Source organism: Delphinus delphis, chromosome 13 (assembly GCF_949987515.2).
Source record: "Delphinus delphis chromosome 13, mDelDel1.2, whole genome shotgun sequence".
Lineage (NCBI taxonomy): Eukaryota > Metazoa > Chordata > Mammalia > Artiodactyla > Delphinidae > Delphinus > Delphinus delphis.
In genome coordinates, this window is record NC_082695.1 from 17,078,611 (window position 1) to 17,090,881 (window position 12,271).

General features: G+C 41.4%; 1 protein-coding gene across 10 annotated transcripts in view; it reads left to right on the forward strand.

Moving 5' to 3' along the window:
• GIT2 (GIT ArfGAP 2) overlaps positions 1–12,271 on the forward strand; it is a 46,671-nt gene that overhangs the window by 18,827 nt on the left and 15,573 nt on the right. For 8 of the 10 annotated variants that reach the window (XR_009521685.1, XM_060028205.1, XM_060028209.1 and 5 more), the window contains 5 exons: positions 2,998–3,070; positions 3,317–3,414; positions 4,592–4,703; positions 7,712–7,854; positions 9,904–10,053. Coding sequence is in view for 9 of the 10 variants with exons in the window: in XM_060028205.1 (XP_059884188.1) it covers positions 2,998–3,070; positions 3,317–3,414; positions 4,592–4,703; positions 7,712–7,854; positions 9,904–10,053 (576 nt within the window). In the remaining variant the exon portion in view is untranslated. The remainder of the gene's footprint in view (positions 1–2,997; positions 3,071–3,316; positions 3,415–4,591; positions 4,704–7,711; positions 7,855–9,903; positions 10,054–12,271) is intronic. The other 2 variants (XM_060028208.1, XM_060028214.1) reach the window with 1 other exon arrangement.

Below are 12,271 nucleotides of genomic sequence, written 5' to 3' on the forward strand. Positions count from 1 at the left end.
CTGTTCTTAGCCCATTACCTAGTACATCAAATGACTTTGTTTCATGCTCTCAGATGTTAAATCAGAAGCAGACCATCGAGTATGTAGCAAAGAAGAATGAAAGTACTAGTAAGTTTAGTATATCCAGTTTATTGGCTTGGCTTCAAATAATGGCATTTTTCTCTGTCATTTTAAAAGCGAAGACTGTGCCTTTGACATTAGGAAGTTGTTTCTCCCCGTAAGAGTTCCCTAGTTTCTCTCAATGAACATGAATAAGTGGGACACACTTCTTGGGATTACTTCCTGTAGGCTCATAGGATGCTAGAGAATGATAAGAGCTGAAGCTGGAATGGTGAGTACTGCAGATTGACTAGCTGCTATTTGGGATCCAGCCACCGCTAACTGTCGTGCGTGTCCCACGCCATTCATCAGAGTTTTGTAAATGTAGGCTTTTAACTGCTGGTTCTGCCTCAGCTATGTGCTCAGAGTTTGCCCAGTTCTGCAGGTCACAAGCTCACTTTAGTCTCTGTGTTTCTCTTCAGCCTGCCCATTTCAGCCTTAGTCAGGACCCTGAGAAATCTACTCCTCTGGGAACAGTTTCTCTGTTTAGTCCCCACAAATGAAGCCTCGCCCGGTGCTTCCCCAGCCGCTCTAACCACCCGATTACCCGCCTCAGCTGTTCTCATTGCTCTCAAGATCAGAACCAAGATTCTTAACTTCTTTTCGTAGCCTTTATGGGCGTCATCCCACTCTCACCTTTCAGTTCTTGCCCTGCTTCCCATCTGGTTCCCACGGTGTGGGTGTGGGTGTGGGTGTGGGTGGGTGCGTGCGTTTAAATATTTCTTTAAGGGTTAGCACCCTCGGAGGCCACCTTCAAGTCCTCTTTCAGGAATCCTCTTTTGCCTGCTGTGCTTTCCCAGCTACCCTCCCTTTCATCATTCAAGTAGCTGAAATCTGACCCCCTTCACAGTGTAGGTAGGAGTTTTCCCAAAGCCTAACTCTGAACTTGCAACTCCCCTAATTTATGTCTTACTCTTCATTCCCCTTTTCATAGAAGACTCTACTAGAATTTCATATAATATTAAGTACTAAATATTATATTAAATGAATTTCTCATTACTAGCATTTAACTGTAATATGAAATAAATGTATTTTATGCAATTTGGTGTCTCTGTGTTCTCTATCTGCAGTTTTGTGTGTATGTGTTTTTATTGCCTTTCTTAAATTAAGGAGGTCATATAGTAAGATGATTAGGATGATAAGCTTTGGAGTCAGCAGTGAATATTCTGTGATTTCCTTTTAATTACTTAACAGTATGTAAGCCAATTTTTATTTTAAATAATTCAAACATGGATAAAATCCAAGCTCCCCTTGACTATCCTAGTCTACATTTGCTAGGCTGAAAGCTGGGATTATGTCTGTAATATCTCTAGCGTGTGGCAGGCACTAGATAAACATCTGGGACAAAGTTGAGCATAGTTCTCAAGAACTTGGGCTCTGGGTCAGACTGGTCAGGTGTGGATCTCGGCTCTGACGAGCTCCTTCACCTCTCTGTACCTCGGTGTCCTCTCCTAGAAAGGGAGATGGTGATCCAGCAGAGGCAGCAAGTCAGAGCTGCCCAGTGAGTGTGAGCTGCCCCCACGCTGTGGTCTCCGCCTCCTATCAGTGCTAATTCAGTGTTTATCCCACAATATCTCCCTCTCTCCCTCCCTCCCTCCCTCTCTCCCTCTTTCCTTCCTCCCTCCCTAGTGAAAAGCTGGGAGAAATATAAGACCACTAATGTATTCCTTGAATTAGTAAATATTAACATTTTAAGAGAAACTTGCATCCCAGGTCCATCACTTCTTGGCTTTGTGACTTTAGGTAAGCTAACTTCTGTGCCTTGGTATCCTTCTCTGTAAAGTGGTATAATAGTAGTTCCTGTCTTCAGAGAGGTGTTGTATTTACAATGATGATGGTATTAGCAAGGCTCCTGGGATGTAAGCCCGCAACAGTGTTGCTGCTGTAGTTATTGTTAGTAATAATAACATTAGCTTGTAGCCCCTTAGAGGAAACAGATTGGGTGTTTATGGTACAAGTTCAGTTTCCCAATCCTTCATCACCTTATCCAGCAAAAGGCTCTCAGAGTTTATTTTTAAATATAAATGTAATGTAACCACACTAGATAAAATTTGGAAAATGGAGAAGGGGAATCATCCTCATTTACTATATTCTTAATGGGTTCACGCTCAATATTTTGGTATATTTTTTCTAATTCTTGTTTCCGATGCCTACCTTTTTTTTTTTTAACTGAAGCGTAATTATAGAATTTTATATCATGCTTTTGTCACCTAACAATGCATTGTACCCATTTTAACGAGTTTAATGAGGTGTGTGCAGCCAGCTTTAAATTCTGCATGAAGTACCTTCTGGTCAGTGTATGAATGGATATTTACTGGGTCCCATCTTGGTGCCAGGTACTGTGTGGGGATGTAGGGAACAGTAGAGGATGGAACAAATTCAGCATCTTCCCTCACAGAGTGGGGAAGCAGTCAACTCAGAAGTAACAGCCACTGAGCGGCAGGGTTTCATGAGGCAAAAAGTACAGAAAGAGCTGGAGCCAGCCTGGTAGGGGCTTAGCCTCCTCTGGGTTGAGGAAGACCCAGTTGCTGCCAGGAGGGCACCCCAGTCTGTGGGGATTGTTTTGTTGGGACACTGCACAATGTACTGATTAGACGGGCTGTCCTTGGTAGGGGACGCTCAGGTAGTTTTGTAGGGGTTTGGGGGACCCCTACTGAGGAAGACAGCAGAGAGACTTAACCGAGGTCTGGGTGCTATTTTCCTTCAGTGGCACGTTTTATCCTCTCGAAATGGTGTGTTTTGGCTTCTTTATCCTACCAAGGGTTTCAGGCATTTACTAAGTAAGCACTGGCTTTGGATAAGACGTTGGAGGTAGAAGGGTGAATAAGTCGCAGTTCCCACTCATTTTCCTAGTGTTAATCCTTGTCCCTTGTGTTCCTGATATTTTTTTACTTTCAGCTAAGTAATCATTTGTTTGAAGAACTTGCCATGGATGTGTACGATGAAGTTGACAGGCGAGAGACTGATGCAGGTGACTTAACATGTGGCTTTATCTACTAAGCTTCTGTTATCAGTAGGCAGCAACAAGCTGCCAGCCTCAGTGTTTTGCCCAATTTTTACTGTCCTGATAACACGTGTGTCAACATTGACTCTTGTGTATGCTGGCTTCGGAGCGTGCTGCCCCTAGTCTACCTAGTAATGCGAGAGCCACGGCTCTTAGAGGAGCAGTGGCGCCCGTGGTGATGAGATTCTATCTCTGGCTCTTTCCTCTGGCTAGTCTGGCTTGCCACGCAAAATCACAGCACCCTGGTGACTGAGACAACCGTCGTCCCCTTCCTTCCAGTCAATCCCGAGTATTCATCGACACGGAACCAGGCAAGTGGCCAAGTCCAAAAACTCACTAGTAGTGATATTTGGGAAATGGCTGATATCATGGTATTTTATTTTCCCAGGACAGGTATGTAAGATTTTTTGATTGATTAAAATGTTAATATCCTTTACACACACACACACACACACCCTCACAAGTTGATAAGAAAAGCAATAGAAGTTAATAGATGACTGGGAAAGAATATAAAACAATTCATAAAAGAAATATAAATGGCTGGAATTCCCTCACGGTCCAGTGGTTAGGACTCCGCACTTTCACTGCTGATGGCACGGGTTCAATCCCTGGTTGGGGAACTAAGATTCCACAAGTGCAAGGGCAAAAAAAGAAAGAAAAAAAGAAAGAATAAATGGCTTTCAAATGTGAAGAAATGTTTAATCTCATTAGTAATCAAAGAAAGCAACCTGAAGGCATTAATGAAAGTTTTATCAATCAACTTAATAAAGTATCAATACATACTAAAGGATACTCCAGACTGGTAAGGATGTGGCAAGATGGGCTTTCTCATGCTACAGATAAGAGTTTAAATTGCTGCAGACCTCAGAAAAGCAATCTGTTAACTGGTTTCAGAGGCCTCAAAATTAACTGCATCCTTCCACATAGGAATTCCTCATCTGGGAATATGTTCTAATCAACTAAAAATACAAAGCTTTATGCACATTTTCATCGAAGCACTGTGTGTAATAACAGAGCACTGAAAAAAGCCTAACCATCCACCAAGAGCAGTGAAGCTGAGTAAATTATGAAGCTCTTTTCATTTTCATTGATCACTGGTTATATATAATGATAGAGTCCCAGCATCTAGACTATAACTTTATGTTGAAATTTTAAAATTTGTCCCTTCAAATTAATTTTTGATTAGTAGGCCTACTTCAGAACTGAATTGATATTAGAAAGAAAGCATTAAGAGAGCCATTTTGTTTTGGTTCACAAAAATAGATATGCATTGTGAGAACTTAAATGTTATATTGTTCTATTATGTAAATGGTTTTAAACTGTTCACAAGGAAAATGTTAAATTTGATTCAGTTATGGCTGTGATTGATGATACTTTGAGCATGCTGGAAGGTCTTTGCCGAAGTTTAACAGTAGTCTGACTAGTTTTATGTGAATATGTGTGTATTTTTACATCTGGGAATATTTCCAATTATTTTCTCACCCTCAGGGCAGACAGAAACTAGCCCGGTTTAACGCCCATGAGTTTGCCACTCTGGTTATCGACATTCTCAGTGATGCCAAGAGGAGACAGCAAGGTAGTCCTCTCTCTAGTTCAAAAGGTAACTGTTTCAGACCTCTAAATGTTTGCTTCTTTGGCCTTAAAACTTCACACGAGTGTTAAAGTTATAAAAAATAATTAAAGCAGTCATTGACACCACAGCTTAGTTAAAGCCCTGTAAGTTTTATTGGTGCTACGTTGTGACGACAAGTTTCTCTCTTTGAGTCCTGGTGAATTATAAATATTTCAGCGTTATTAGCTGTGATTCAAATTTATCTTATATATGATTTTTTACCTCTTGGGTCACCTGTCTTCCCTAAAAAGTTGCATTCTGAAATTAACTCAAAAGTCTGACTTAGATCTTGTTAAAGGACATAAGAAACTAAACCCTCTTGACTGAAATTCCAGCTCACCTGCTGTTGTTTACCTACAAGACTGAGTTCTCCATAATTAGAATTTGTCGCTATAAACTTTAGATGTCTACAGCAAGAGTTATTGGGGTTTAAAATTGTGAAGAGAGCACCAAGCACCTATTTCCGAGGTGCCCTTTGAGTCTTGTTCAGTAGCTCAGGGTCCTGTCTTCATGCTTGGGAACATACTTCCTCCCCAGCACTGATGCTGTATCTTTTTTGTTTTTTTCTAATTGTAGAAATAATACATTTTTAAATTGAAAAACATGTAAACAGGAAAAATACATACCGTAAAGATTCAGTTTTCAGTCAGCATCACATTCCCCAGAGATAGTAATCGTTAACTGACAGCGATTTGTTCTTCTTGATTTTACTTATTCAACGAGACATAAACAAGTTCTAAGAAACTTTATTAAATTTTGGTGAAGGTGCAGTGATAAGGGTCCTTTAAAGTCTCAAAATGTACAAATTCTTTGATTTGGTGTTTCCATTTCTAGGTGTTAATTGAGAGGAAATAGAGATGTTACATGTATGTTGTATATAGCACTGGAAACATTAGAAACAAATAAGCAATAATAGAGCAATTATTAGTTACATATTTGAATAGTGCACACTTTTTTTCAGAGACTATGTAATGACATAAAGTAATAAATTAATTTTTTTTAAAAGCTTTAGTATAATCCAAATTTTGTAAGGAAAACATTTATATATATACATATGTACAAGTGAATATATCACATGTAAATATAAATATACCACTAATCCCCATTACTCACGGATCTCGTATTTGCCAATTCACCTATTCATTAAAATTTGTTGCCTCAAAATCATACTGACAGCACATTGATGGTAATTTGTGGCTGTATGCAACATGCTGAGAAATTTGAGTCACCCAAAATGCACGTTCCCAGCTGAGATTGAACAAGGCCATGCTCTGCCTTATTGCAACTCTTATACTGTAAACAGGTGTCCTTTTGGAGATTTATTTAGTGCCACAGTTTTCACATTTTTATCCTTTTTGTTGGTGATTTCCCTATTTGAAGTGGTCCCCAAGTAGAGTGCTGAAGAGCTGTGTAGGATTCCTAGCTGCAAGAAGGTCGCGTTGTGCCTTGTGGAGAAAATACATGTGTTAGACTAGCTTCGTTCAGGCGTGAGTTATAGTGCTGTTGGCCATGAGTTCAATGTTAATGGATCAACAACATATATTAAAGATGTCTTTAAAGAGAATCACATGTAAAACGAGGTTATATATTTATCAGTTGACAAAAATGTGATCAGAGGTTTGCAGGAAACTAACACTGTGTTTCCAGTCAGAACAATGGTTTAGTATTTGCTAATTCGTTCTTCACAGCAACTTTATAGAACGTAACTGCTACAAATAATGAAATTGACTGTATGTATGTGTATATGCTTAGGAAAAAGACTGGAAGGAAATAGAACCACATGTATCAATAGCTATGAATGATTACTCTATCAGTTTCAATTTTTCTATATTGAATCTTTATCACTTCTATAATCTGATGGCACGTATATATATATATATTTTTTAATTAATTTATTTTGTTTAATTATTTTTGGCTGTGTTGGGTCTTCGTTGCCGTGCACAGTCTTTCTCTGGTTGCAGCGAGCAGGGGCTGCTCTTCGTTGGGGTGCGCGGGCTTCTTATTGCAGTGGCTTCTCTTGTTGTGGAGCACAGACTCTAGGTGCACGGGCTCAGTAGTTGTGGCATGTGGGCTTCAGTAGTTGTGGCTCGCGGGATCTAGAGCACAGGCTCAGTAGTTGTGGTGCACAGGCTTAGTTGCTCCGAGGCTTGTGGGATCTTCCTGGAGCAGGGCTCAAACCCGTGTCCCCTGCATTGGCAGGCGGATTCTTAACCACTGCACCACCAGGGAAGCCCCGGCATGTATATTTTAAATATTAATTTTAAAAATTAAAATTCCTTTTAAGTAAACATAATTTATCACCAAGATATTATCCATCGAAATATCCAGAAACAATATTGGAAATTAGAGGTTTGCTTGAGTTGCCTGAAAGAAAGTGGAGAGACTTGGATAATTTGTGAAATCTTTCATTCAAAATGTCTTGGAGCCAATGGAGTCATCCCTGCTTCCCTATAGACCATACCTTCCTGGTGTGCCCATGTGTGTCCAATGGATCATTCTCCTCTTTCTCTCTCTCTCACTGGCATTCAGCTAACGAAAGGCCGATGTGCCTACTCTTTGATCACCTAGTTTCTAGGCTCCACTTTAACAATTTCCTTTCTGTTTTGACTTGACATTACCTTGTAAACAAGGTACAATTATAACTGAATTGCAGTTAATCTTACATTAGTTACAGCTTTATTTTCATGATTTCGAGCTACACCCTGTTTCCTTGAATGATTACAAATTTGGGAACCTATCCCCTTATCTGAGCAGCTTTTTCCTAAACCATCTAATTAATTTGCCCACATTTGGCAGGTCGCTCAGAGGAATGCTTAAATCTGTCTCTGCAGTTTTTAGTAGACTCTCTGTCCAGTTGATAACTTGCTGTTATCCCTTTTTGGTGTGCATATAACCTTGCTATTTCTGTCATTTTCTTCCAGTCTTTTAAATGGCTAGTTTTTTAGGAAAAAAGTTTTTTGCAAGCCTGAAGTAAAGTTTTTTGCTTCTATTGATAGACAATGTGGAGCTCATACTGAAAACAATTAGTAACCAGCACAGTGGTGAGAGTCAGGACAATGACCAGCCGGACTATGACAGTGTGGCATCAGATGAAGACACGGATCTGGACGCCACTGCGAGCAAGGCACACAGGCAGAAGGTGAGGTGGCACACCGCACACAGAAAGAGACTGTGTTTTCTTTTCAGATCTTTCCCCCTGAAAATTTGCCTGCTTTGTAAATCACTTGAGGGCTAGGCTTGTGAAAAGTGCTCTGGAAGTAGAGTTAGGTTTTCTACTAGCTTGGGCCAAGCAAAGGTCAATGAGGTAAATAGTTTTAAAATAGGGGGTCTGTTGTCCCTGAGTCAGTTGTTGACTCACAGCCCTTCTGCAGTTTTGACTTTATAAAACCTGTGAGGAAGGACTGGTGGGTTTTATTCTTTCAACGAATGTTTACTTTCGTTGGGTAGTTATCCACACTTCCCTGGATAATATTATCCTGAGTGAGGCCTAGTCCCTCTCCTCTACGAGGCCGTCACCGCCTGCCCAGGAGGAGAGAGAACTGCAGTACAAGGGTCATAAACACAGACACAAGAGGGGGGTGGGGTGGTCAACAGAGACACAACTTGTCACTGAGGAGGAGTATCAGGGGAGGCTTTAACGTGTGCCTTGAAGAATGCCTGGGGAAAAAAAAAAAGAATGCCTGGGATGTGGGCGTATGGAGAGGCTGGGGAGGGTGGGCTAGACAGAGAGGAAGTGAGACAGCGGCGTGGGGGGGTAAGGGAATCTGGTCATGTGTGGAGTCAGCCTGAAAGGAGTGGGAGTCAGAGCTGCAGCAGAGGGCAGGGGTCACACCATATGCAGGAGCGTGATGCCAGACCGAAGAGCCTGGACCTTGGCCAACAGTGCAGAGCCCAGGAAGCTTTTAGGCAGGGCAGGAGGGCGATGTCAGCCATGTTGGGTCCTCTGTTTTGGGAGGACTGTTCCGGTGGACCAGGGAGTGGAGGAAGGGAACCCAAGTAGGAGGTGCTGATGAGGTCCAAACAAGAGGTGACACAGGTTTACCTCAGGGCCTTGGCTGGGAGGGTCTGGATGGAAGAACAGTTACTGTAGCAAAGTGTGAGCCCGAGGACAGGGCAGCAGGGGCCTGGCTGGTCTACCCACTGCTGAGTGTCCCAGACCTGGCCCACAGAGGAGCCCAGCGAACATTGGAGAATGGATGAACAGGAGGAAGATAAAAAAGGCAGGGCTTGGCAATAAGTTGGATATTTGAAGTGGGAAGGTAGACTTACTGGAGTTCTGTCCAGAGTTTTACAGCTTACACAGCTGTGAGAACCAGTGGCGCCACTGGCAGATGCAGGGAATGTGGAGGGGATACCAGGAGTCACCTGTTCCATCTGAAACATCTCTGCCCGCTCTCCACAGAAGCGCTGGGTTCACTCGAGTGAAAGCTGGGTCATGACAGGACCCTACACGACGGGGTCCCTAGACTGGCCGGCCTCCGCCTCCTCTCCGCCTTGCACACCCATTCCCTCCAGCTGAGCCCTGCCACTGGCTGTAACACCCTTCCTCCAGACAGCCATCTGACTAATGACCTCCCCTCCTGCAGGCTGTTGCTCATGTCCCACCTACCCACGTCTCAGGTTAAAATGCACCCGCCTTCACCCCAGCTTCAGCTCCCCAGCCCCTCACTCTGATCTATTCTATTTATTTTCCATCTCACTTATCACCTTTCACCGTACTATATAGTTTTTTATTTTTTCCCTTTCTCACTCTGTTGGGATGTAAACACCATGGAAGCAGGAATCTTTGTCTATTTTCTTTTCTTATGTATCCCAAGCTCCTAGAACACTGCCTGATGCTTAGTAAAAAAGCATCAGAAAAGTTGGAATGAGTGAATTAATGAAATAATGAATAAAAAAAATGAATGAGCAAGAGAAAGGCAGACAAGACAGATGTGCATAGTCATTGTCAGAAAGGATTTGTAGCCCCACTGTCTGATCTATTAGAAAATATTGACTTGAAAATTTTTCAAATACTTTCGTAGCCCTACCTTTATGTTTTATTTTTGCATTACGCTTAGAAGCTTTGATTTGGTTTGATTAACTTTGCGATCCAGCTGGCATGGTCAGAATTTGAAATTCTTTAGCAGTTAGTCTTGAATGTTATCATTGTCTCAGATTGTGAACATTTTCCCCAATTTATTTTTAGAGCCTAGATTCAGATTTATCAGATGGACCAGTCACTGTGCAGGAATTTATGGAGGTCAAAAACGCTCTAGTGGCTTCTGAGGCCAAGATACAACAGCTAATGAAGGTGAATAACAACTTGAGTGACGAGCTGAGAATTATGCAGAAAAAGGTAACATGTCAATAAATGCCAGGACGGTTGCTCTTTAACCCCATAGTATAAGGAAGAATCCCAGGCATGATGCTTGTGGTCAGAGGGAAGAAACACAGATCTAAAAATCTTTGGGCCAAGCTGTCTTTTTGGAAGCAGTATGTATTTTGGATATTTTAAATGAAGTAGCTTTGATTAGAAATAAATCCAGTGTAAGTTTCCCAGGTAGGAAAACATTACAGCCTATTAAGTGTTTGTGTCAGTTGTAGAAACCCTTGCACTATCCTGTGCTTCCTGGGAAGCTAGACACCACTCCATGGATGTGATTCTTCCAATTTATTGCTTATTCTAAAGAATAAGCACGCCATGAAGACAGGGCAGACGAAAGCCCAGGACAGGTGTATGTGTTTATCCACATTCCAAACCCCATGCCACACAAGGGGTACTGTCCCTGTTCACTGTAGTCTAAGATATTACCCACCCCTGCCCTGGCAGCCCAGTCCCACAGCCCTGCTTTTTTTTCACCAGTAATTACCACTAATTTATGATGTCCTCAGAGCCACAGAATAGGTACTCAGTAAATGTAAGAAAACATTGTGTTTGCACCAGCGAGAACCGTACGCTGGTAAGAAACAATCCCATTTGCTCGGCATTTCCTTGTTTGCCACCTTTTGAGAGAGTTAGAAATATATAAATATATTAATCTCTATCTGTAAAAAAAGTATGGCTAATAGTAGCAAGGAATATGCTTCAGAGGGGATTACGTATATAACTCTTTATAAGAATGCTAAGAAAAAGAAGTGGGAAGATTCAGAATTCTGCCCGAGACTTTGTAGGTACTGCTCCCATCATTCAGTGCTCTACAAAATGAGATTCTGTACACTTCCTTAAACAGAAACAAAACAAAGTATATATCTGTGTCTTCCTACTATCATTTGAAGAGTGATGCTTCAGAATCATTATCAAGAACAGAGGACATGGTGCACCTCATTTGTGGCTGGGCCCTTTTCAGTGGTGCTTCCTAAAGGAAGGCTGAAGATCTAAGAAGAGGTCTGTGCCCCTCTGCTTGTCAGGGAAGAACACTGCAGTGCACCCTTGCCTGCGGCTTGGTCCAGGATTCTTTTGAGTTCTAGATCATTTTTGGAGACGTTTTGAGATAGATGGCCTCAATACCTATAATAGAAGGGGACAAGAATGCCTGAAGATCGATCAGATTTTAATCAAACACTTGTCCTGTGCCACCCTGGCCCTGTCACCGGCTGGTGTGCAGCCATGAACAAGACAGACAAAGTGCCTTTTTGCCATAGCATACGGGGCTTGCACTTTTTCTGTCTTTTCTGAAATATCTTTTGTTTAATGAATTACAGTTTGTCTCATTAATTGAACTAATACATTTTTTTGAGGTGACTTTTTCTGAAACATGCTGACTTTGCCACTGCAAATCAGTCTGTTAAGCATCACCATTTTTATTCTTATTATTCTCCTTTTAGTATTTGTAGAAATCGCCAGAGATAACCTCGAATCTCTGAAAGCAAATGTCTCAAGCTTCTTTAAGAAATGCAGAGTGGAATTATTTGCCATTGTTCATAGATTATCTCCTCAATTCTTAGAAATGCTTTTGATTTATGAACCTATTATCTATAACTTTTCATGTCCTGTTATACTCCTTCCAGACAAAATAAGTGTAGTCTGGTTCTTATTAAGATAAGCACCATTCAGATTTATCTGAGGATATCTCGCTAAGTACAGAGTACTAAAATTTAAAAAAATTGAGACCAGGAACTAGTGGTCATCAAAGCACATTAAAGCAAAATCCAGGCTGGATGTTTTAGAGAAAAGTGTGAAGATAAAGTTTAAGATTTCAAGACCTTGTCTAAAATACTCTAAGAGGTTTTCACATAGACACACGAGCATGTGACCAGATCCCCCAGTCCTACACTGAGGACCATGTGTCAGTTATGCTCCTCACTGGTTGGACCTTGACCATTTCATTGTAGAACACGGGTTCCCTAATAAGTAGTTTTGACAGGCACTTTATGCCTGTCTGTTTCCTAGAATGTAGGAATTTTCAGTAGCTGCTTGTCACTTTGCAGCTGTTCTTTCTTTGGAAAGGGAGTTGCAGATATAAGTTATGCCCTGAAAGCCTTTCTGGTGTAGAAGCAATCTATCCTTTCTTAGGGATCACGCTTTGAGAAAACTGAGAATGAGAGTATTTCTGTTGCAAAGACAGTAAATCAGA